This window comes from Taeniopygia guttata, chromosome 7 (genome assembly GCF_048771995.1).
Source record: "Taeniopygia guttata chromosome 7, bTaeGut7.mat, whole genome shotgun sequence".
In the NCBI taxonomy this organism is placed as follows: Eukaryota; Metazoa; Chordata; class Aves; order Passeriformes; family Estrildidae; genus Taeniopygia; species Taeniopygia guttata.
In genome coordinates, this window is record NC_133032.1 from 29973468 (window position 1) to 29997844 (window position 24377).

Here is a 24377-nt window from a genome sequence, read left to right on the forward strand (position 1 = left end):
TTTGCTATATACAAAAATTTAATGAAAATAATCACACAAATTTTCAAACTGCAATTTCCTAGTAAATTTTCAGTTATCAAAGATCTGCTTGGGCATGATGGAACTGTCACATAGGTATAATACTGCAAGGTGTGAAGGGACCAGAAGGAAGACCCTGAGGCCAAATCCCTTTGCCAGGCTGTCCACAGGACAGCAACTCCCATGACAGCTCAGAGAGTTTCTGCCAGAACAAACAGAGCTAACAAAATCCTTAAAAGCCACAGATGTGACAGCAACAAAGGCTTGGGGTGGTTTTGAGTTTGATACATCCACCCTGTGAGGCACCAACCAAGCCCACCTGAGGACATGCAGGGTGGGAGGCACACAGCAGCTTCCAGATCCTGCAGACACTCTTCATTCAGCAGCTGATTTTATACACTTTCTGTCCTTCCCCTTTCCCTAAGCAGCTCTTTGAAGGCAGGTTGTTGAAGCTTGCTGTGAGAGACCAATCCCACCCACCCACTCACTACAAACCTGGCAATCACTGTGCAATGAGGTTATTTTAAATATTCTGACTATTTGGGGGTTATTTCCCACTTTCAAGAAACACTGCCTGTAAGGGAGAGGAATGCTTTCATTCATCCCTTGTGCAATACACTGCTTAAACACCAATCTGCTCATCAACAGGTGCTGTGCACTAATACATCGTGCACACACGGGTTGCCATTAACAGATGAGCATTTGCCAAGAGTTGCTACACACCACTATGTGGAGCCCTCCTTCAGTCCTGTACCTACAGAACCACTGCAATGTTTTATACATCAGCATGGTAACCTCTGCCACAGAGTGAGCGACTTTCACCCTGCAACTGCTAAAAGAAGGAAGGAGGATGCTCAGTGAAACTGCTCAGCACTGTGGCAGGGATGGGGTCCGTCTGCAGATGAGTATTTTTTGTTTATATCTTTGCAAAATATATTTCTCAGCGTCAAGAGATGCCCAAGCCTGAGATTCCTCAGAAACTGTTAATGCTGGTTTTCTCCATGCCCTCATCTCTCTGCCCATGATTTCTGGAAATCCCCACGTCTGTAGCAGTTACTTTGCTGGGGTCTGGAAGCATAAGGAGTTCTGTCCCTCACAGCATTATTTTTTCTTATTTGTGTTCATTACTTACTTTTTATTCAGTAACTCAGCTGTGAGAGGCATCGTATTTCCATTAGATGCCACGTCCACTTGCCTTTCAAATCTATTTCAAGGGCAGTCATCAACTGAGAAATCCCTTCTGAAAATGCTTGCTATTTACAAGAAAGCTAAATTGATTCCCTTTATTTAAAACACACTGTTCTGGGCTGAGGAAAAAACATTACAGGCAGCTTCAAGCAGTTCAGCTTGCCACTCTAATGCAAATCAAGGTTATTGTACAACTAGATTTCATGTATTCCTCCATCTTCAGATACATCTGCTTGGCAAAAACTAGTCTTTAAAATAATTTTTTTTTCTGTTACTGTATTTGCCTTTCAATTGAATAAATAAATTATGTCTGGACTAGAGATTCCTTATTGGAAGGAAAAGCAGCCTCCATGTAGTCTGGACAAAAGGCAGATGTGGGACTTTCTGTCTGATAAAATTTTTCTTTCCAGCTGAGATGTCCATGAAACCATAACTGCTGCTGAAGTGAAGTGCTTTAAGCCCAGTGCTTGAAGCCACGTGGAAGGAGCTTTGACAAAATGTTTGTGGCTTTTTGTGGAAAAGAACAGCTTCTCCTCCTGGCTTTGCTTTGCCATGGTGATGCTGGTGGCTGGGAACTGTTCTGGTCTGCTGAGGCCCCGTTTGCTGGTCTCCAAACATACATTTAAAATGTTAATTGAACTCCAAGTAATAACCTCAATGAAAGGCTATAATTTAACAAACTCTGCAATAAGAAATGTCTTCAGGGTGTACTTTCTGCAATGCCATTTTCTCTGTAGGTAGTTTCCAATTTAGATGTACACCAAAAATGATACACTAGCTATTCTGAAAGGTGGCTTTAAGCATGAATTAGTCACTTCCCTCTCCTCTTTTCAGCAGCATACATAAATATATTGCTGTTACTCTGGCCTTCTGCAGAGCAAAATCCCTGTGCTTGGAAAAAACACAAAATACCTTGCAGGAATAACTGGACAAAATGTGGTTATCTTATCTGTATCCTGGTACTGAGGGCTGGGGGCTTGGTTTACAAATACTCAGGATTTACATGTAATTGTCTCCAGTTACAGAAGCATCCACTGCTCTGAAGGAAAGCTTTCCTTGTACTTTTGGTTTTGCTGCATTCACCTCCCTCAATCCTTACTAACCAACGGGTTTTTTACATCTGAGGGAAAGGACTCCATCCTTTTCCTGCTCTGATCCGAGATTCCAGATTTCTTCACCAGCATGCCTGTGGCTTCCCAAGGGCAGCAGGACTAGTCCTGAGCAGGAATCTGTTTTGGTGGCCCACTTGAAAACACTGGGGTGGACATGAACAGCATTTTTATCCAGTTGAGGCACAGCACACCTGAAACTGGAGCAAGTTCAGGAGCTTTGGGAGAGATGGCAAGGATCTGACAAACCCCTATTCTTCATAGCTATCACATAATTACTTCAGAGTTAAACACCCAGTGGTCTGAGCTGAGTATAAATTTCCAGATGAGTGTAAAAACGATCTTTTCTAATATTGCAACTTCTGGTACAAAAGCTGAGTTACTTAGCTCTGTGAAGAGTCACAAGGTCACTGCTGAACATTAAATCAAGGGGATGCCCACCTGTCAGGCCTCATTCTGTAGCTGCAATGAACACCTGTACACAAATTCACCCACATCCCTTGCTGGCAACTCCAAACAGAGACTCCTAATACCCAAGGGAGAATATAAAGCTTATCACATATAGAAAATTCCATGCAAATATTAACTCATACTTCTTGTGAAACACAGAACAAGAATATAATACATATGCTGAGAAGAATATACATATACCCACATGCAAGATTTTCTCCTATAACAATTAAAAAAAAAAAAAAATTTCTGGCCTTAAATTAGTTTGACATAAAGACACATCTGCTAAACTCAGTTTCTACCAGACTGTTCCAATTTCTGTAATATTTGAAAGAAGTCTATTTTAGAAACCCTATTACTCCTTTTGCTAGCATGTGGAAAACTGCCAGTAGAACATGGCCCAACAAATGCTCAGTTATCAGGGCTGGGGGAAAGTCAACCTGAAAAAGCAACTGACAGTGTGACAGAAGAAATTAAGAAAGGGAAAAAAAAAAGAAAAAAGACAAAAATTACAGAGCTAGCACTGACTCCCATCAACCATATAGAGGGATAAGTATGTCAAACTGAGCTGCAATGCTTCCAAAGACCCCTGCTCCCAGGTAAGGTCACTGACAGCTTGGATTGCCAAGAGCACTGAGGGCTGACTTCATAAGCAGCTACACAGCTGGGAAGTCCATTTTTTGTTCCTTTAATTAAAATGCAAAGCACTGGCTAAATGGTAAACATTTAATTAGATTTGTCTCTATGTTTCAATATTAATAAAACACATGAAAAATGCATTAAGACCCAGCTAATTGGGGACTCTCCAAAAGCAGCTGTAAATGAGCAATTATAATACAATTGGGGTGTTGCTCCCTAGGGATGCCCAGGACTGACACTTCTCAATATTCCAGACAAAGGTTTAGAAATTATTAAAATATGCCAGGCAATAAAGTGTACAGATGACAAGAAGAGTGAAATCCCAGCAAATTACAGTGAGGAGCAGCCAGTATCAGAGAGTGAGCCAGGCTGGCAGCTAAGCTGGAGTCACTCACACCAAATTACTTTTATAGAGCCAAACATAAGATTGCAGATTTCAGACCAGAACACACAGGCTGTTTTTGCTGGGGGAAAAAAGGGAGTCTCTAAAGCACACAGATCTCAGAACATCCTGAACACCAAATTCCTCACATGAAGCTGAAACACAAAGGGTATAATTTTTAATTCTGTTGGTTATATGAGGAATAAAATGCCATGTACACTTTGGCTTCAGCCTTCTAAAAGCAAACTGAAAAATACACAGTTTACATTGATGAGCAATGAAAATTCCTCTGGGGCTGGAAAGAAATTCCTCCTTGAGAGAGATGGGAGAGCTTCCATCTGTCCAGCTTTTGGAAGAAGATCAGGAGGTGAGCTGATGACACAGTACACAGAGAAAAAAAGCTGGCAAGGAGAGCTCTTTGAGCTAGCTAGACAAAAGTGCAAGATGCAACATCTGTTCTTTAAAACTGTGCTCAGATTAGAGATAAAGGCAGCTGCTATTATTCCTTTTAATACTGGCAAGTAACCAACTTCTGGAGGGACAGCTGCACTTCTGCAAAGCTCCAGAGCAGTGCCAGGAGAGCCTCAGAGCCCTCAAAGCCAGGCTGTGGTCAGGGAAGTCACTGAGCTCCACACTAGGCAAGCTGCTGATATTACAGGCTTCTGCATATGAGCTCATGATGTTTCAAGGCTCCTTTTGCTGTTGAAAAATCTGTGAATCAATAGGCAAAAAAGGAGCCAGATTTTGGAAGAGAGGAGTTTCCAAACAGTGTTTCTCTGGAATACACCATGGGATTTCTGGCACACCCCTGAAGACCAAGTCTTTTCCCCCCGTAACTCTGCAGCAGTGATTCTGCACAGCTCAGACCAGGGCTGTTCTCACACCACAGGCTGCAATTAGACACAAAGCAATGGCAGAGGAGCACCATGCTGTGAAGAGCAAGGAACTGAAGTTGTTCTGCCTGAAAAAGTACCTTGCCAAAAATTTCCAGCTTTATTCACAGCTGACAGGTACTCAGATGAAAAGCCGGATTGACAAAGGGAATTTTTTCCAGTGATCTCACTACACTTCAGTCTGAGCAGAAACTTGGTTTCAAGAAAATACTTGAATCAAATTTCAAGGAAGTCCAGCATTTTTTAAAATAACTCCTTGAGAAACAACTTAAATTTTTTAAAACTTGAAAATTTTAGCGTGATTTTTGCATCCATATTACCCAAACAATCACCAGGTCTATGATGAACACACATCCATAGTTCTAATATTTATAAGGGCATTACTGACTGATTTGAAGACATGCTATTGGCTATGGAGGTGACCTCAATGCAATAATTCAAACTCTACAAGCTTTTCTGTAAAACAAAAGCTCCGAGTAAAGTTCCTCTGAAAATTCGGATTTAATACTATGGTCTTTGTCAAATGCTGTAAAAGAGCTCACCTGACAAAATATGAGGCTTGTCCAGCTCCTGCTAACAACAAAATTGAGGAGAATATTGAAGGCACAGATGAAAGTAGACAGGTTTTCACTGGACTCTCCCAAAAGCTGCTGAAAGAGCTCTGCTAATCTGGAGGCATTTTAGGCAAGAAGCCTCATTCTTTTTCCCCTGCTTTATTTATTTTCCCTGCTGGGAGCTGCACCCTGGGTTTCTACCTTTGAAGAGCAGAGTTCCAGCTCTTCTATTAAGGGCCTGAATCCAAAAAGTGGATGTGCTAACAGGGGAATAGGCTCTTGCAAAGCACGTTTGGCCAATGCTTGAATTCATGGCTGATTTGTGGAAGGAGAGAAAATAGATTTTCAGCGTTGTTGCAGCAACAATTTCAATAACGCAAACCTAAAGGGAAAATTTTGTTCCTTGGAGAGTTAAGTGCTTTTGAGATTCCCACTGCGATGTGCTCAGCCTAAAACCCCAGGCTGGCAGTGCAGAATTCAGGCAAACAGAAAAGAAGGCTGCTTTCAAGTTACAACTAATTCCAAAAGCGTCAGCTACGAGATACCAGTGTGGGTATTTCATATATTTTTATTTCTATCTATATAAACATAAAAATATATTTTTATAAAAATATATATTATTTTATATTAAAATATATAATTTATAAAAATAGATATATTATTTATAGAATTATATTTATATTTATATTTATATTTATATTTATATTTATATTTATAATATTTACTGTGCAAGCAGTAAATATTTCAGTGTGTGTGTGAGTCAAAATGCCAAGCACAGAGGCTGTGTCCTGGGAGAGCTGAAGCACGTGTGGCCCCTGGTGCAGGGTTTGTTTATCCAGTGCTGTGCCAGCAGCCACTGCCTCTGTGCACGGTGACACCATGTCACTCAGGGGCCTCCAACACCAGCCCTTCTGCATGCATTTGATCAGAACTTGAAGAAAAAAGGAGAAGCAGCACTCAGGATTCACATGGCTGCAGTATTTCTGTCAGTGTTGAAGACACCATGGCCTTTTCAGCTGGCTCCTTAGCACTGATGTGACAATGAAAGCCTGTGAAGAAGAGAATCAGAGGAGCTTTATTCCCAGAGTGCACTGGCCATATTCTCGTCTGCCTAGCACTGATGTGAATGAAGGAGATTGCCAGAATTGCCAGATCCAAGGCATGAAACAGGCACAGAGGCAGGGGACTGATTTTACGTGGGAACATCTTCCTTTCATCCCAGCCTTTTGTCTTCCTCTGCTGATTGCAGTGGAGCAGCCAGGGAGGGTTCAAGTGAAATTATCCCTGAAGTGGGAGCATGATCAGCTTTTGCAGCTGGCTGGGGAAGGGAACAGCACGGGCACCTGCACTGGCAGCTCCCTGGCAGGGCTGTGCCCAGCTGTGCCCGATGTGGCACTGCATTCACATCAAGCTGCTGCAGCCACTCTGGCCATGGCCAAAACCCAGCAAGCACGGGCTTCTCTGAGGCTGGGCACTCCTCTTTTGGACATGTAGATACCTCTGGGGGCGTTTTTTGTCCTCTGCTGATGGCTGGAAACAATGCCAGCCATGCCAGAGCACCAAACTGTGTCAGGTTCTGTGTTTGGATGAGGTACCAGATGCTGACACCCAGGGCAGGTCACAGCCTCTGTCCCTGCACGTATTCACTGCCAGCTGTGGAAGAGCTTTTACAGCCACTTCTGGGAGCCAGAGAGAAGTTTGATAAGAGTATCCATGTTTACCCCCAAAAGAATTTTCTACCAAGGTCGTTGACATAGAAACCAAGAGTGAAAGAAGGGAAAATAAGAGAAACCTGCAACTGCCTATTCCAATGAGTACTTTGTTTGTGTCTTGTGACCAGAGTAAAGTGTAAACTTAGGAGTTTTGTAAGAATGTATAAAAAGCATGAATGATATAATAAAAATAATAAAGTCTCTCAGAAGAGACTTATGTTTATTAAATTACAGTCTAGTTGTGCACTGCTTCATCCCAAGTAAGGAAAAACAGAGTAAAATTTGGGAGGCTATCTTAATGAAGCTGACTTGGTACATAGCTCTCAGTCATTGAAATAATCATTGAAATAATCTCAGTCATTGAAATAATGCTGTTTATCTTATTTATCAAGTACAAATGGCAAAGCACAAATTGTTCCTTCCCTATATTTTAAAACAACTCTAAAGGAATTAAAAAAAAAAAAAGTTTGAAGAAAACTGGATTTTGCTCCATACATTCTTTCATCTAGCTGTGTGTGGGCACTAATATCTGCCACTTTTGCTTTAAGGTTTCTAAAAGTACTCAGAATGGATCTTGTTCCAGTTCTTCTGAAATCATCTGTAAAACTTCTGTTACCCAAAAAGATATTATTGATGTTTGTTGCTTTTTTAAAAGAGCAGAAGCATTTGTCTTGAAGAACTGGGAAAGGTTAAAAGAAAAACCCAATAACAGAACAAAACAGAGTAAGAACCAAGACTTTTTCTTGAAGCGATGACTCTTAAAAGGGGACAGACATTCCCTCACCTTCAAAGGTTTCATCAGCTCTGCCTAGAACTGATCATCAGCAGTGATGAGGGTTTTTAAGATACAAATAAGACTATTTTTTTTCCAAGTTTCCAGGCAGAAGGCAGAAGTGATGAGGCTCAGCTCTGGAGCTGGGATGTCCAGGAGCAGTGCAGCCTGGCAGGCTCCTGGAGGAAGCTTCATCACAAGTACCTGTGCTCTGGTATTAAGGGGGGCAGATGAGATATACAAAAGCAAGTCAGCCTTCTATAAAATCAATTACACCACAAAGAACCTGGTCAAAAACAAGTTGCTGCTTAGAAATTATGGGGACTCACCAAATGGTCCCTACCCAGAGTCTGAACATTTTTTTTTTTTCTGAGTTGACAACATACAACAGAAGAAATGAAATGTTTCCTGGCTGTAGTGAAATTTAGAGAGGCCATGTGTCTTTTATACATCCTTGAGGGACACCTTCAGATATGGAAAGCAATCCAGAAAGTCCCCAAATCTGGAATGCTCAGAGCAACATGTCTACTGTGGTGCCACCTTTGACATGTGACATAAACTTCTTCCCAGCCTGTCTCTGAATTTCAGTATTGGCACTGTTTAACAGCACAGCATTCATTCTGAATGCACTTCACTCCATTATGGAATATTTTGCTTAAACACTGTATCCCTGTCACCACCATTCACTACAACTCATTATTGCTGCAAGAATCCTAAGAATGATTCACTGAAGGCAAATAATTCTTTGGAAGGGAAATAGAGAAACCCTAAGCACTCAGATATTTCAAGTTTGGAATGGAAAGCATTAAAATAAAGAAAATATAGTAAAGAACAGAAAATGATTGGTTATATTGTGAAGAACATCTCATCCTTTGCAAATTCTCTCTCTCTCTCTTCAAAAATATATACACAAGACAACAGGCTAACTATTTTTTGAGGTTCACTTCTCATCTAAAGTCAGAATATCCATGAGCTTTCACCATAATTACTCCAGCAGCTAATTATGGTGCCACAGACAGACCATTGTGGCTCAAGGAGCAGATTGAGCAGCAGGAACAAATGCAAAGCAAACAACAATGTCTGTGCTTACACAGCACCACAGTGGCTTCAGCAATAAAGGGAAAAAAAAAAAAAAAAAAGAAAATGCAGAAGAGAGAAAGCAGATGAGAGAAAATTCAGAAAATGTATGATGTTCACAAATACCCTCTACAGACACTGTTTTTGAGAGCAGACTAAGTGGTCCTTCAAGCAGTGGACAAACTTAGAAAAACGTGGGGAACAATGAAAGGAAAAAATGAAAGGAAAATTTACCAACATAATTCTCCGTACCAGCAGAGGATCAGGGAAAACCTGTGGCCATATTTCTCCAGTTTCATGGTGACAAAGCTGAGAATAAAAGCAGTACTTACATCCTGAGCTGCCGTTGGTTGGAACCAGAGTGAAGTTGGAGGCCCAGGGGTTACGCACGATGTCTTGCCAATGAATGGTGTCTGCAAAGCAGAGAAATTTGTTCTGGCCAACATAGACCCCTCCATTCAGTATCTCTGTGCAGAAGAACAAGAGAACAATGTACTTGTAAGACTTCAGGCAGCTGATTCAATCTATTGCTAAACGTGTGTTGGAGAGGGAGCATGAAATTTAAATGCAAAAAAAAATTCTCACTGTAATCTCATTTAATAATCTGAAAACTGGAGGACAAGCAGCTCACATGATTTGTAAACAGGAACCTTTTATTCACATGCAGAAGAAACCTGATGAAGACTGACACACAGTTGTTTACTTTTTGTTCCAGCGTGATCACGTATGGAGCCGTTCTGTATTTTGTGGGTAAAATAACCTTCAACACTTAAATGACTTTAAAGCCACAAGCAATCAATCACACTATACTGCATTTCATTCATTTGAGAAAGGCTTAAAACTTACAATAAAGAACTGTGCTGTGATGAGCCCATGGGACATGAGAAGGGGCCACTCAGCACAAGGTCTGGGGAAGATGTTGTATTACAGCCTGTGCTGCTGTAATACCATCATCCAAAACACCCAAATACTCCAAGCAACAATCCAAATCTCAAACACTGTGGTCCAATACTCCTATGGACATGCCATGCTGGAAGCTTTATGTTAGAGATGGTTTTTAAACAGGCAAAAGTTCTGCGATTCTTCCAGGTTGTGGGGCTTTTATGCATTTTGTTGGGGTTTTTGGGCTTTCTTTTTATTTTCATATTTATAGCAGTTTGTTTAAAACCCCACTCTGTTGCCCTGTCTCTAAAGATTTAATTCATCAAATCTCAACATGAAAATGATCTTACAGTCGTTGGCTGTAGCACCAGAGTTTCCTCTTGAGCAAAAACTTTTTTTTTTTTACCCCTTAAACCGTAGCTCAAATTCACAATTCCTCTACTTAACCTGTCTCTTTTATTTCCAAAGCAGGAGACAATGCCTGTGACTTTCATGAAAGTTAACAGGAAATATGAGTCTAAAACCTTCAGTGTCAGAGCTTCAAGCCTCAGCAGAGAAATGCTGAAGGTTAGTTACTAATGACACCTTGGAATGACATGAAGTGGTGCTGTAGAGCCAGGAGTGCCACACTTCTCACAGAGACATGAAGAATAATTCCTGATGAAGGTAGTCTGATAACCCTCATCTGCCAGGAAAACCTTTAAAAGCTGTAGTGGGAATGCAAACCTTTACACACACCATGAAAGGAATGACTCTGTTTTGCTTCTTTTTTAAATTTCAGGGTTTACAGGTCACAGCATGCAAATGAAGCACCCCCCCCAATCAAGAAATATATTAAATAAAGGATCATCTGTAAATACATCTTCCCATCATAATAATCAGTGTTACTATTTCTTAGAAACCTCTGGTTTTAAAGCTTGGCTTTTCATTGAAAAGGGGCTTATAAATGAGAACAATGATAATAATCTGATACAGAAAATCAGTCCAGATTAGAGAGAGATCTAGCAATGATCTGTCTGTACAATATTCTTATGATCACAGAAAAAAACATACAGCATCTGTTAACAATTTTGCTCTGGGGAGAAGAGGGACTTAGAAAAACACCTAAAATCATGATTAGTGCTGATTTCTCTGTGTTGTCCCAGCTACACCAGATTACCTAATCTATTATGGCCCAGATTTTGATTAAAAAAAACATAAAAACAGTGAAAAACTGTAAAATCTGCATTTATAGCTTCTTAAACACACACACAATTGTTGGATTAAGCTTTTTTTTTTTTTTGTCTTAGACATGGGGTAACTGGGAGGTGTTTTAAAAATTTTTATTCTATATTCAGTTTCATGTGAAGGGTGAGACAATACAGATGCTATAATTCATGCTATCACAATCAGAAGCCAACTATTTTGTAATTACAATACATTATAAGCTTTGAAAATTTTCTACAAGTCCATTTCCCACACAGAACTCTACCTGGCTCCTCTGTCAGCTGGCACACAGAACTGGAATAATTTCTGGGTTTCAAAAGCAACCCCTCATGACAACACCTATCCAAGTTTCTTTCCTGCTAGGAACTTTGACACATTCTTGTATAGCAGGATCTCTATCTAAAAGTAATTCTAATAGTTTTAATTTGTGGAGAAATGCTGCATCTCCCCCTCGAATCCATGGGAATAATCCCCAGTGGAGCCCGGACAGCTGGGCAGTGGGGTGAGGCGGGCAGAGGGAAGGAAACACAACTCTACAGAGAAAGACTTTTTTTTCAGTCTAAAGGTAACCAGGAAGCGTATCATACACTATACTTCAGGGAAACCAACATCTTCAACTGTGATTTATTAAAATTAGCCCAAAAAATGTTCTGACTTGCCTCATCACTGAATAGCAAGTGCTGTTTCTGCTGCTTTTTCCCAAAAATGGGATACAGTACCTCCAATTTCCCTGCACTGCACCATTTTTCACCAGTGTCAGAATTAAAGTTTCCAGGTTATTGATGCTCTGAGGTGCCAGCACTCCTGAGTAATATCAAAGGTGGGTTCTTGTGGATATTAAGTAACACTGAGACCAATATTTAGATTCAAACTTTAGGTTTAGCACAATCTTTAGAGCACTTGTGTTTGACTTTTCCTGCTCTCTGGGCCCCAGATTCATTTCCACTCCACCTTCCCAACCCAACCTCCTTTTCTTTACACCAAGTCCTCGGTGTGTGTAAATCAGCACAGATGCATTGGCTTCACTGACTTCAACTCAAAATGCATTTTGCACTTCTTTGCCCTCTCTTAGCAAGAACAATGCCTGGGAAGAGCTAATATACTCTGTTACATGTTAAGCAAATGAAGCACAACTGTAATCAATATACAATAGAGCTGCTGTATAATGAACTCATCATCATAAAGTCATAATCTCATTTTAATTTACAGCCCTGAAAGTGAGAGATAAAGTTAAACAATGAACAGGAGGAGGAAGGCAGGATCTCTGCCTGTGCAGGCAGCAGTGGAAGCCAGGCAAAAAGAGGTTTCTTCTCCTGTGTGCTCAACTCTTTCCAAGGCTGGAGCAGAAGAAAAAAATGCCAAGTCCCTGAGTGAATTTTGTAAACAAAGAAGCCAGTTCCTGCCAAAGAAGCCCCAAACCAGAGTGCTCACAGTGAAATGTACTTTAAATACCATTTGGGGGTGAGTATTTTTGTCTTCTAAAACAATTTTTTGTGACGCTGGAAAACTGTTAGTGCAAGTATGACCCCACTAGCAGCAAGTGCTACCCCAGGGCATCCACCCTGCTCAGGGACATCAGGGTACAAGAGAGGGATTTCTAAGCACAAGACTCACTAGGGAAAAGAGTTCCTAGAGGTGCCAGACAGATTTGAACATATTTCGAAAGTGTAATACTTCAGAGTACCACAACAACCTGGTTTGGTACCAGGGCTGTAGCCCCATGCCCTGAGCAAAAGAGCAGCACCAAGGGCTTTTGCCACTTGATTCTGAAGTGAATGACAAATCTTATCATCTCCCTTATTAGAACTACTCTACTGGCTTAAAAGAAGTATAATTCTGCAACCAAAGTTACATGAAAATAAATCAGCATGTGTCCTTGCCACTGAATTCTGTCATTATTTTGCTTATTACTCTCAAATGATCGTGGGGAACTTATATCTGCATATTATTAAAATTCTCTTAAATGGTTATTTGCTCAGGAAGGCAAATCAGAACTGTATTACCTGTTGCTATTTTCTTGCTTTCATTAGCCTGGAGAAACATTCCCACAGACTTTGGTAACCTGCCATACAATACTAACAGGAGGGATGGAAATGTTTCTGGCAACCAAGAGACACAAGCACCTCACACTGAAGTGCCAGGAACACAGACAGGTACACCACACACAGCTCATGCTTGGGCTGCCAAGTTCAGAAAGGGACTTGAAGTTTGATGGAAACACATTCTCAGCCACCTGAGGCACACAATCACTGCAAGGGGACAGTGGCTCTGCAAGGGTGGCATCTGCTTAGATCAGAGAGGGAAACCACTTTTCTTCCATCTGTTAAAAGGGCAATTTATTGAGCTGACTTTTTTTTTGGTGCACAGCATAATCCCTCATGGTCTGCTATCCAGTTTCTAATGTGGGTTAAATTGGCAAAACATGTTCTCGTTCTGTAATGTACCCTAGAGTGAAAGTTACTCATGTATGTGTCTGTGCAGTGGGGGTTGTAAACATCTATTTAGCTGTAGAATCTCTCTCTAAAATTGTTGCAAAAATGGTTATAAAATGGCTATTGCTATTCCAGGTTGCAAATTAAAAGCTCTTCTCTGGTGCTGCAAAATCAGCTGGCACTAGGAACTGGAAGATGGCATGGTGAGAGGGAAAAGAGCTAGCTCTGAAGTGGGCAGGCAAAGGGGAGGGAGTTAATTGAGAAAAACTGGGGTAAGTCCACTCTAACCACTTCAAAAGCAAACAAGACTGTATCTTACACCTTTCAAGCTGGCTATGAAGGAAGCAGCTGTCTTTTACACCCCACCATATACAGGTATATCCTGCATGTATGTATTATATACCACATGCTGATGACACCTGAATTTCCAAGGTCAGCCTCACTAGGGCTGAAGCACCTTGGCAGATTGACAGTTCTGCATCTTTACATAAACATCCCAGTGATGGGGATCTCTTCTGCTATTGCACCCAAGATGCTGAATGCATCATCTGAAAACAGCTTAGGCCTGGAAATTTCATGCCAAACCAAGTCTTTTGATCCCTCAGCACAGTTCACTGCTGATGACCCACTGGGAAAGCACTTCAGGTCCATCATTAATAAGCCCTGTCTTAAAGGGTAATGAGAACTGGGTGCTTTAGGAGACAATAGCTCATCCATCATCAATCAAGATCTGAAGTTTTTATACAGATGATTTAAGAAGAGTTGGACTGTGCAAAATTGAAATGTCACATTTGTATTGGGAGATGGGGGTGTTTGGTAATGAAAATGAGAGTTTTAACCTTCTCCATTTCAGCTCAATGACCATACTGAAAAGCTCATGGATGTGGAATCTATATCCCAACCCAGAAGCCCCAGACAGCCTTCGATCTCAATTATACAATTTCAAGTACAGTTTATTTGGGTCATTAGCTGGAAGTCAGTTTCAAGGCTTGATGGTAACAGCAAGATATTCTTTATTTCTATCAAAAGCAATCAGTGTTATGTGCAGCCTGTGGGTTTGTACTTCCAACTGCTCAATAACTAAGAACACTGGGTTGTAGAGCCTGAGCATAATATTTACTTCCATTTATTTTAGAGCCTGAGCATAAATCTTCTAATCCTAGTTACCTGCTTTACTGCTTAAATAAAAAATGGATTATATGATTACCTTTCACTGAGTTGGATGGGGTGCCCTTCTCACCACAGAGGTGTGTGAAGACAGGCTCACAGGGTTCTTGCAACCATTCAGCTACTTCATTAGAGGACAACAGGCTCTGGGCCACTCTTTTGTAGCCATCTCCCCAAAGGGAATATCTATTTCATGAACAGGTTCAGCCAGAGAAGACATTTGTACTTGGATTATTCCTCTGTGTGTGCATGCCTCAAATTCATGCCTTATTAAAATAAGACACCAAATCAGCTACCTGGTGTCCTGGTTTTGCCTGGTTAACTCTGTAAAAGGAAAAAAACACTGCAAAATATCCATCCCTTAGGGATGAACATCCCAGAGTCACAAGCTATGTTCCATGATCACATTTTCCTTTGGGAACTGCCTGTACGTGTGTGCAAGTCTGTGCCAGGCTCCTGGACACGGTTTCACCCTGCACCCCCTGGGCACAGAGGGTCAGACACATGGCCCCAGAGGGTTCTGTGCATGGACAAAGTGATCCAAAATGCTACAGAAGAGAATAGCAACATCTGAATCCAATGAGGAACACAAAGGTCCCAAACCCATCCAAAAGGAAAGAAAGCACTTGGGTGTGAACTCAGTTTAAGATGTGCTTCTCTGTGGCAAGCACATTTTTCTCCCTCTCAGGATTTTTCATAGAGGTACACAGGGAGAAATTAATGAGAAAACAATTTCTATTTCTGCTCCTTGTTTTTCCCATGTGGAATGTGTTTGGAGAATTGTTTACCTGGAGTGAGTGCTTGATTGGATTCTGGTGAGGATTGTTTGAGCCTAATGGCCAATCCAACCCACCTGGGGCTGGGCTCTCAGAGAGGGTCACGAGTTGTGTTAGAGACAGAGAAAGTAGTATGTAGTTTTAGTATATTCCTTTTTATATAGTATATTATTGTATTTTAGCATAGTTATAATAAAGAAATAATTCATCCTTCTGAATTGAGTCAGACATTGTCATTTCTTCCCATTGGGTTCACCTGCATTTACAAAACTTCTGCTCATCAGAAACAGTCCTCTTCTGAAGTGTAGTTTTTTTTCCACTCAATACACTTGGTTTGTGCTAAAGGAAATGGTCCCTGTCCCTAATCCTGCCAGATTCACTGATCTTAGTGGTTTCTCCCTTGACTCCCAGTGAGCACAGCAGCTTCTGCCTACTTGGATCTTGATTCCCTGAAGCACCCAGGCCCAGGTTTGCATTTTAATCATCCCCTTCCCCTCCACTCTGCAGGAGGCTTTCTGCTCCATGGTAATTACTGTGCTTTGCCGAGGGAGCTTCAAATCAAGGTTCCCTTTGTTAACCACACCCCTGCCATCAGCATTACATGTCCTTGATGCCAAATAACCAGGCAGACACTGTCTGCCCAGCCCCAGCCCTGCCATTTCCTTTGCAGATGGTAACTGCAGGAGCAGCACTACCTGTTTACAGCTTTACCCACCTCATTCTTCTCCCATCATGAGCTTTTCAAAAGCTGTTTGACCCTGTTGACTTTGCAGGAAGAGCTTTCCTGTAATATACTGGCTCTGTTACAGGGATATTAATTTTCAGGATGAGATGTTAATTGCCTCACTCTGTCCAGTCAAATTCTGAACCTGGTGTTAGAAGCCAAGTGCCTTGATTTACTGTTTACTCAATATAATTCATGGGGCTGACAGGTATAAACCTTACAGATATAAACCTTACAACTGGAACAATCCAAGGGGCTTCCTGTGGGTTGCTCCAAGTCAGGGAAAGAGGCAGAACAAGCCTGAAGAAGTGATGACTGGGGAGGGGGACCTCTAGTTACAGCCAGCTTCTACCTAAAGAAAAACTACAGGGGAACACACACTCTCCTCAGAAGTGCCCAAGGACAAGAGGCACCAGCTGCAACGTGGGAAACACTGATTAGAATTGAGAAAAGTGTTGTTCCCAGCTTGAGTGTGGTTAAGCACAGGAGCAGACCTATCAGAGAATTGGTGCTATCTCCATCTCTAGAGATTCTAATAAACAATGAACAACCTGATTCTTGTCTCAAGTTACCTTGCTTTGAGCAGAAGATTGGACCAGATAACCTCCAGATATTACTTCCAACCCAAATTATTTTTTCCTTCTACAGTTATTAATCATCTACTACCACAGTACTCACAACACTCGACTAGCAATCCTCTCAACACTCCATTAGCAATTCCCTCAATTTTATCAAAGCATACTTCATTTTAGAATTTTACCTGCTAGTAAGCATTTGGTGATACAAACCACCCACCTGGAAGATGACATGTATTTAAAAGCACACCATGTGCATGTATAAAGAAATGCTCCAGCATTTGAAATGCAGAACCTGTGTCACTGTCCCCTATTTCACACGTGGACTAAGAATGACAAAACTGCTGCCCTTCAATCTTCTGATTTTTGGTGAGCAAAAAGAAAATTGCATTTATTTAAGTCACTGGAGGGAATCAGTGGTTTATTTCAAATTACTGTCTAGGGAGAGACTGACACATGACTGGCTCACCACAGAAGACACTCTTGTGCCCAGTGAGAGCAGCAATATGCCAACAGGAATGAGCACTCATTTCCTTCACAACAGTCATGACTTCATCCCTGGGGGGATACCTGTGTCCCAGTTGCAGGAGCACACTGATGAAGAGGTGAGCTGGTACTGCTGTGTGCCTCTTCTGATGGCACACCACTCCTGGGCAGTGCTTTCCTTCCAGCTGTTCCAAAAAACACCCTTCTGAATATGGATTTCAGCCAGGACACCCAAGTATTCAAACATCATTAAAACCTTCTGAATCCAAACCAAATCATCTTTCCCCCGCCCTTTTCACAGAAGGAGCACAGGAGGTGATGATGTGCTGTGCACTGGGTGCACCAACAGGGCAAAGTCTCCTTGGTATCCCAGCAGGCTCCAGAAAGCCTGGAGGCTCTGACAGATAGGCCAGTGCTGGGATTTATTCCTGCTGCCTGGTTATCTTTACAGTGAGCATCCTACAGGACATACTCTGGTGTAATGACCCAAAGCAGCTGTATCAGCACTTGCTTGGCCTGTGTCTTTCACAACACAACCCTTGTTTTCTGCATCAGGCACCCTCCAAATTTGTTCAGTGAAGGCTGAACAAACCTCAGTGTCACTTTGTGTGCCCTCCTGAAATGCCTTACAGCATCACACTCATCAGCTGACACACAACCAAACCACCTCTCCTGACTCTTTGCTCATAATTTCTCCAGAGCTTTTGCTGTGATTGGAATGTTTCTCCAGGTGAGTGGCCCTACAACAACACGAGGTACTGCCAGCAGAGCTTCCTAGGGCTTCCAGGGCATTTCCACCAGCTGCAGATTCTTCCACAAACTCTTCAGTGAGCCACCAGTCCAGGTGTCAAGACTGCAGGTGCATTCTTCAACCATCCTCCTTCACCTCAGACTGCTCAGAGTTCTGGTGGAAGACACAGGAACCTAAACCTTACTGTCCCTCTGCTCCAACAGGGACTCACTCCACCTCCTTCCTTCCCTGATGTCAAGGGCAGGCAGACAACATTCAAGAGAATCTGAAGAAATATGGGGAAGCACTGGAGAGAGGGTCCTCCTCCAGGGCAGAAAAAGAGGAAACTGATGCTCAGGTTCATGTAATAGATACGAGGTCCATTGGGCCAAACACAACCTGGAAAGAAACCACCTCCCCACTGAAGACTATCTGACATTTCACATCATCTCTGTGGGCCAAATTTGACAAATAGCACTGAGAGAACTTACTTTTACTTTTCCCCCTGAAGTTTTCACAAAGTTCTCTCCTCACAGGATATTCATCTCATTTCTTCAGCCAGGATGAGGCTGCATTCTTTGACTCATTCACTTCAGTATTGCCAAGACAGACCCAAGCATTTAAAAGCCCCTCCTTGCCAGGACATTTGCTATATAATATTTTGATCAAATGATCACATCATGTTTGATGTATCCTGGTGGCAGCTCTCAGTCTAGCCCTTTCATCAGCTGAGATGTGGAACTGTGAGGCTGCCACACCCCTTTTCTCCTGGCACCAGCTCTTTCCAGGTGAGTAAATGCTGCAGAGCAGCTTGTCTGGCATGGCTGCTGCATCCAGGCCAGCATTCCACGTGGAAGTTGTGAAAAATGCATATTCTATGATTGGCTTTTCACAAATATTACAATTAATATTATATGTGTAATGTTAGAAAGTTATGCTGTATTAATTCTCTTAAGTATTGTTTTAAATATAGTTTTAGGTTCCAACATAATGTTAAAATAGAGACTATGTATGTGGGGAAGTTTTTTTTTTAGGAATGAGATACTTGCTTTGAGGAACACCTAAATCTTCAAAAGGAGAGGAATTTATGGCTTCTTATCAGAAGAAACTAATTTCTTCAGACCTTGTTCAGACTCAAAGATGCCAGGGGATTAAAGGAAACAGTTGACATACAACAGACAGAGTTTCTTGTTTAGAATAGAATGTATGCATAACCATGAAGGATGTATGAATATGCAACAAGTGTATTGGTTTAAGGGTGATTCCTTTGTTCACAAGTCATGCTTTTCATGACTTAGTGTCCGAGAGCATCCAGACGTCCATAATTCTTTGCTTTTTATTGTCTTGTAATTGTCCTGACTCTAAACTTTATTACTCTAATTGTATGATTATTTTTATAACCATTTTATTATTATTAAACTTTTAAAAATTTCAAAACCAAGTGACTGGGGTTTTTCACAAAGTCAAGCAACAGCAGGAACAGAAACCTCAGCAGGGCTTCCCTGCAGCACCCCCAAGAGCTTCAGCCCTGGCATTACCTGGTGGTGCATTCTCCAACTTTTTCCTGACAAACCAAGCAGGCTGCTTTCCATCCCAAGCACATCTGGCACTCAGGCCTTCAACTTGGCAAAGAGACTGATGGCCTTCTGTCTTGGAGTGCAAGTGCCTCAAGTACATCCTGATTGGCATCAACAGGCAGAAATTCCTTCTCTCTTTGGAAAAAAACAGTCAAGATCTGGATGTAGTGGTACTTTCCTCCGTTTTCTGAAAGGCTGTAAAAAATTACTGCCTCCATAGAGCCCTTCTCTTTCAAAACTGCCATAATGTGGCTGGGAATAATCCTGGAAGGCTGCCCAGACCCACGTCCAGCTGCATCCTGAATTTCAGTGCAATTATTTGCATACAGGCTAGTAATTGGCATGCAGCTGGTTTTATGCCAGCTCCAGCAATTGCATAACCCAACTCATCTTTTCTCTGGGCTCTGTGAGGAGAGGAGTCTGTGGCTGCTGAGCTTCAAATTTCTGGATGGGATCTGTTCAAGTATGCTCTCACATTTCTATGCCATGCTGTTAACCTCTCCTGAGATACAGTGCTGACTCTTCAAAAATGAATTTTAATTGAAATTTGTCTAAGGTAGGAGGTGCCTCTGCCTTTCCCTGGCTTTCCTGTGCTGAAACTAGGCAAATGACATGGAAATCCTCCTCCTGCCATCTCCAAGACCTTAGATTGCACTTGCCCTCCCAGAGCTGTGGCTGGGGACAGCCAGCTAACCAAAAGAAGGTCTGTACAGTGAGGCACATGCATGTTAATCACAGTCAGCAGTAAGGCCTCCTTTGTAAATTCATAGATTTGAGAAAGTCTGAGTCTCTACTACCCCAACTCCTATTTTTCCCCCTTTAACTGCCATAATTGCTCAGAGGCCTCTGTCAGTCCTGCTGCTTGCTTTTGAAGGCACATTTCCATCAGGTTTCAGACCTGATGGGGTGTCAGGGAGCCTGTCTGTGTGGCTGAGCCAAAGGCTCTGTGGTAACACAGATAACATGTTCCTGCTAACAGTTCTCTGTCCCCAGAACTCACGCTTTCTGTGATGGTCACATTTGACCACACCTTTTTGACCTTATTATGGCCATTTTCTGTGCATCTGTCATAAGGTAATAGTGAAACAGTGGAAACCAATACAATGTGACTGAAAAAACATTCAGATTTCAGGCTAATTTTCTTTAAACTATGTGTTGGTTTTGCACAGACTGGTTTTTGATAGTGGGGAGGCCAGAGAGATGGCTTCTGTGAGAAGGTGCTGGAAGCTTCCACCATGTCTGACAGAGCCAATCCCTGATGGCTCCAAAGATGGACCTGCTGCTGGCCAAGGCTGGGCCCATTGGAGAAATGGGAAAGCCTCTGGGATAACATATTTAAGAAGAAAATCAAAACAAAGTGGGGCAGAAGAGGAGGAGGAGAGAAGATATGAGGAAAACAGCCTGGAGACACCAAGGTCAGTGGGGAAGGAGGGGCAGGAGGTGCTCCAGGGGCCAGAGCTGAGGTTCCTCTGCAGGCTGTGGTGAGACCATGGAGAGGCAGCTGTGCCCCTGCAGCCCCTGGGGATCCACAGGGATGCAGAGATCCATGAACAGCCCCTGGGGATCCACAGGGATGCAGAGATCCATGAACAGCCCCTGGGGATCCACAGGGATGCAGAGATCCACCCCCAGCTGTGGGAAGAAAAGGTGTTTTAAAGGTTTATTTTACTTCTTGTTCTCCTCCTCTGATTCTGTGAGGAATAAATTCACTTTGCAACTTTAAGTGAAGATTGTTTTGCCCTTGAAGTGTTTTCTCCCAGTCCTTATCTCAACTCACAAACACCTTGTTCATTTTTTTCCCCTCTCCTCTGCCCTGCTGTAGCAGGGAGGGTGAGTGAACAACTTTCATTGGTACCTGAAAGTTTGCCCAGTGTCAAACCACTACAAACTATTAACCTTGAACCAGGTACTCAGGTGAGGAAAATAAGCACATGTGAATTCATGGCAAAATAACCACTTTGGATACAGGGAACTAAAGCAGTGGGTGACAAAGTGCTAAGCACAAGAGATAGTTCAGGGTGAGTGCATTCCCTGTTTTAAGACCACCATCACTCTCCTCAAGTGTCCCCTAGTTCTTCCAGCTGCTCTTAAGTAGGAGCCCTTCTCATCCTCTACCAATCCTAATTTTAACAACGTCTCACCCTCCATTCTGGCTTATTTAAAAGCAGCAATAAAAACCTGTCACAGCACATATCACAGTTGAGATGGCCACAATGCACAGAGTATCACCACACAATTTCATCAGGCTTTAAGCATTTGCTCATGGACAGCAACACCTCACCACATCAGAAGGCTTCAGGAATCTGCCCTTCTTGTCCTTCAGCCCAACCTTTTTTCCCCCTCACGTTGCTGCAGTGCCCCTGTGTGCCCTCTGTGCCCTTTGGTGGTTGCTCAGTGCCCCTGGGCACTCCCTGGCTCATTGCTGTCAGTGCTGCTCACCTGCTTCTCACAGCTGTAGCCTGTTGGGGATCAGGCCCAGCCACATCTTTTGATGGTTACAAACGTTCTCCTAAGACACCCCTTTCTTCCCCCAGCAGAGGAATTGCAGTGAACCCAAAGTGCTCTCAGTGATGCTGCAGCAGATCAGGAGAGATCACAGGAATCAGGAGAGATCACAGAAATCAGGAGAGATGCTGTTGTGACACGGAAATAAAACTGCAGTGAGTCTGTCTCCAACAACAGGACATCCTCAGCTCTCAGCAGTGGCATTTTCTGACCCATTCCTGCTCAGTATCCAGGAGTGTGGGCTGCCTTCTTGGCCATATTTGATAGCAGAATATATATTCTTCCTGGCAGAAGGATCAGTTTGCTTCCAGTGTTTTACTGCAGTTAAACCAGCCCAAACAGTCTCTCTCTGCAGGCAGCAAATGTGTGGTTTGTCCTTGTCTACACCCCTGCTAAACTGCAGCTGGCACTGATTGATGGTGTTTGTTTCAGTGAGATCATTTTTAATAATGTAGACAACAGGAGGGAAGATCAAGTGCCCTGACCCACCAATTCTGCTGTACTAACTGCTATCCTTAGCAATAAGAACAAGTCTTAGTCATTTTTTTTTTGCCAAAGCCCTTCCCAAATAACCCCACACGAGAGGGGGGAGCAGTTGAACAGCCCATGGGATGTGAGCAGAGTTGCTGAGGGGGAACCAAAGCAACTCCTCTCCCAGCCTCAGGGCTCAGCTAAGTCAGATTCAATCCTCAATCTCTTCCCCTGAACTGCCCAAGGTTACCTTTGTGGCTTCTCTTACCATAGCCTTTAAGACCACAAATTATAAACAAATAAATCATTCTACAAGATCTCCTGAATGGTAATTTCATTCTCGGCCCTTGGAGCACCATGCCCAGAACTTAAAAAATATTGGTAAAGGGATGGGAATATTCATCCAATCCAGTATAGGGAGGGATGGTGTTTTTGGAATTATTGTAACTTTTTATTTGTCTTTAATAACCTGTATTTCTCTTCAGCTTCAGGTGTCCTTGTTAAAATTGCACAGGCAGTGTAATGCTGCAGAAGTTATAAACCTTGCTATGCCTGGTCTTCAAAGGCTACAAAACATCTGTTGGCTGGCAAGAGCAATTAATTAGCAAAATTGAAAAGATGGTTCCTTTGTACAAAGGCTTGGATGAAGCAGGGGAGGGGGAGGTGACTCCAGGAAAGTGAAGCCCAGTGAAGGCCTGTAAGCTGTGTGCCTCTGGGCAAATTCCCAAGGCTGGAATCTCAAGGAATTTAATGCTTCTTAATTCCACAGGATCTTTAATTACAGCCAAGAGAAGGCAATGAGATGTGATGTCAATGTTTAAATGAAAATAAAGATAATAAAAAGCCTGTCAAATTTACCAGCCAGTCTCCCAGACACAGTCCCACACACGCTGAGCACCTGGGTGGGTGCTCAGAGAAAATAACCAATTCCATGAGCATAGTGACAGGAGAGGAAAATAAAAAGGCTCCCAAACCACCCTCCCCACACCTTCTTAGAGGCTGTCTCCTCATTTTTGTCTGAGTGATCTCTGGAAACGACAGTGCTGGTACTTGTGCATTTTGGGAAGAGCTCATACTCTCACATTAATTGGACCAACATCCACTTAAAAACCATCCTAGTAATTATGGATTTAATTACAGGTTTGGGTGTTTGCAAGACACTTGTTTTTTTTTTTGAAAGCAAAGCTAACCCGTCTAACCCTTTTAGCTTAACACCCCTCAGTGGTTCAACAAAACTCCCACTGAGCCACTGCACAAGGTGCATGTGTTGCCAACTCCAGTCTGCAGTTTTTAGATTTTTTAATATGGTTGGTTATTTTTCACCCAAAAGCTGCCAGGTACTTCCCAGGGGAGCTGAGGAATTTTTGTAGGTGACAAGCAATGTTCCTCCTGTGCCTTTCCCAAGGCTGGAGAAGCAGCACTTTGGGATGGGGCTCAGGGCCCAGCTGAGGGCACCACCTCCCTCTGGATCCATCTCTCCAGTGAATTTGCCAGCCGTGAAACTCTCTAGGAAGGGGTAGGCTGCTTCACCAGGGAAGAAGGATTGGGTGACAGCAAGAATTTGGATAAGGAAGCCCAGCTCAGGCTCCTCCCTGTGTCCAAACCCTTCCACTGGCAGGAGTGGCACCTCACTCCAGCCCTTTGCCTAAAAGGAGAAATGTCCCTGACTGCCTGCCAGTACTTGGCACGAGAGGCACAAAGTGCCCAGGGCTCCAGCAGCCACTCTGAGAGCTCTGCAGTCACACTTTTACCAGTCTGGGATGCAAAATATTATCTAAGAGTGCCCTGGCAGTGTTGCCAGGACCCAGTGGACCCTGCTGTGGTGAGCACATTTCTCTCCCTCTCAGGATTTTCATAGAGGTGCACAGGGAGAAATTAATGAGAAAACAATTTCTATTTCTGCTCCTTGTTTTTCCCATGTGGAATGTGTTTGGAGAATTTTTTACTTGGGGTGAGTGCTTGATTGGATTCTGGTGAGGATTTTTTGTAGCCTGATGGCCAATCCAACCCACCTGTGGCTGCGCTCTCAGAGAGGGTCACGAGTTGTGGAGA

The 24377-nt window shown here is 42.7% G+C and overlaps 1 protein-coding gene across 4 annotated transcripts in view; it reads right to left on the minus strand.

Annotated features, from left to right (window-relative positions):
* ERBB4 (erb-b2 receptor tyrosine kinase 4) overlaps positions 1-24377 on the minus strand; it is a 587866-nt gene that overhangs the window by 186466 nt on the left and 377023 nt on the right. For all 4 annotated transcript variants that reach the window (XM_041717639.2, XM_030278010.4, XM_041717640.2 and 1 more), the window contains exon 4: positions 9127-9261. In XM_041717639.2, the coding sequence (XP_041573573.2) occupies positions 9127-9261 (135 nt within the window). The remainder of the gene's footprint in view (positions 1-9126; positions 9262-24377) is intronic.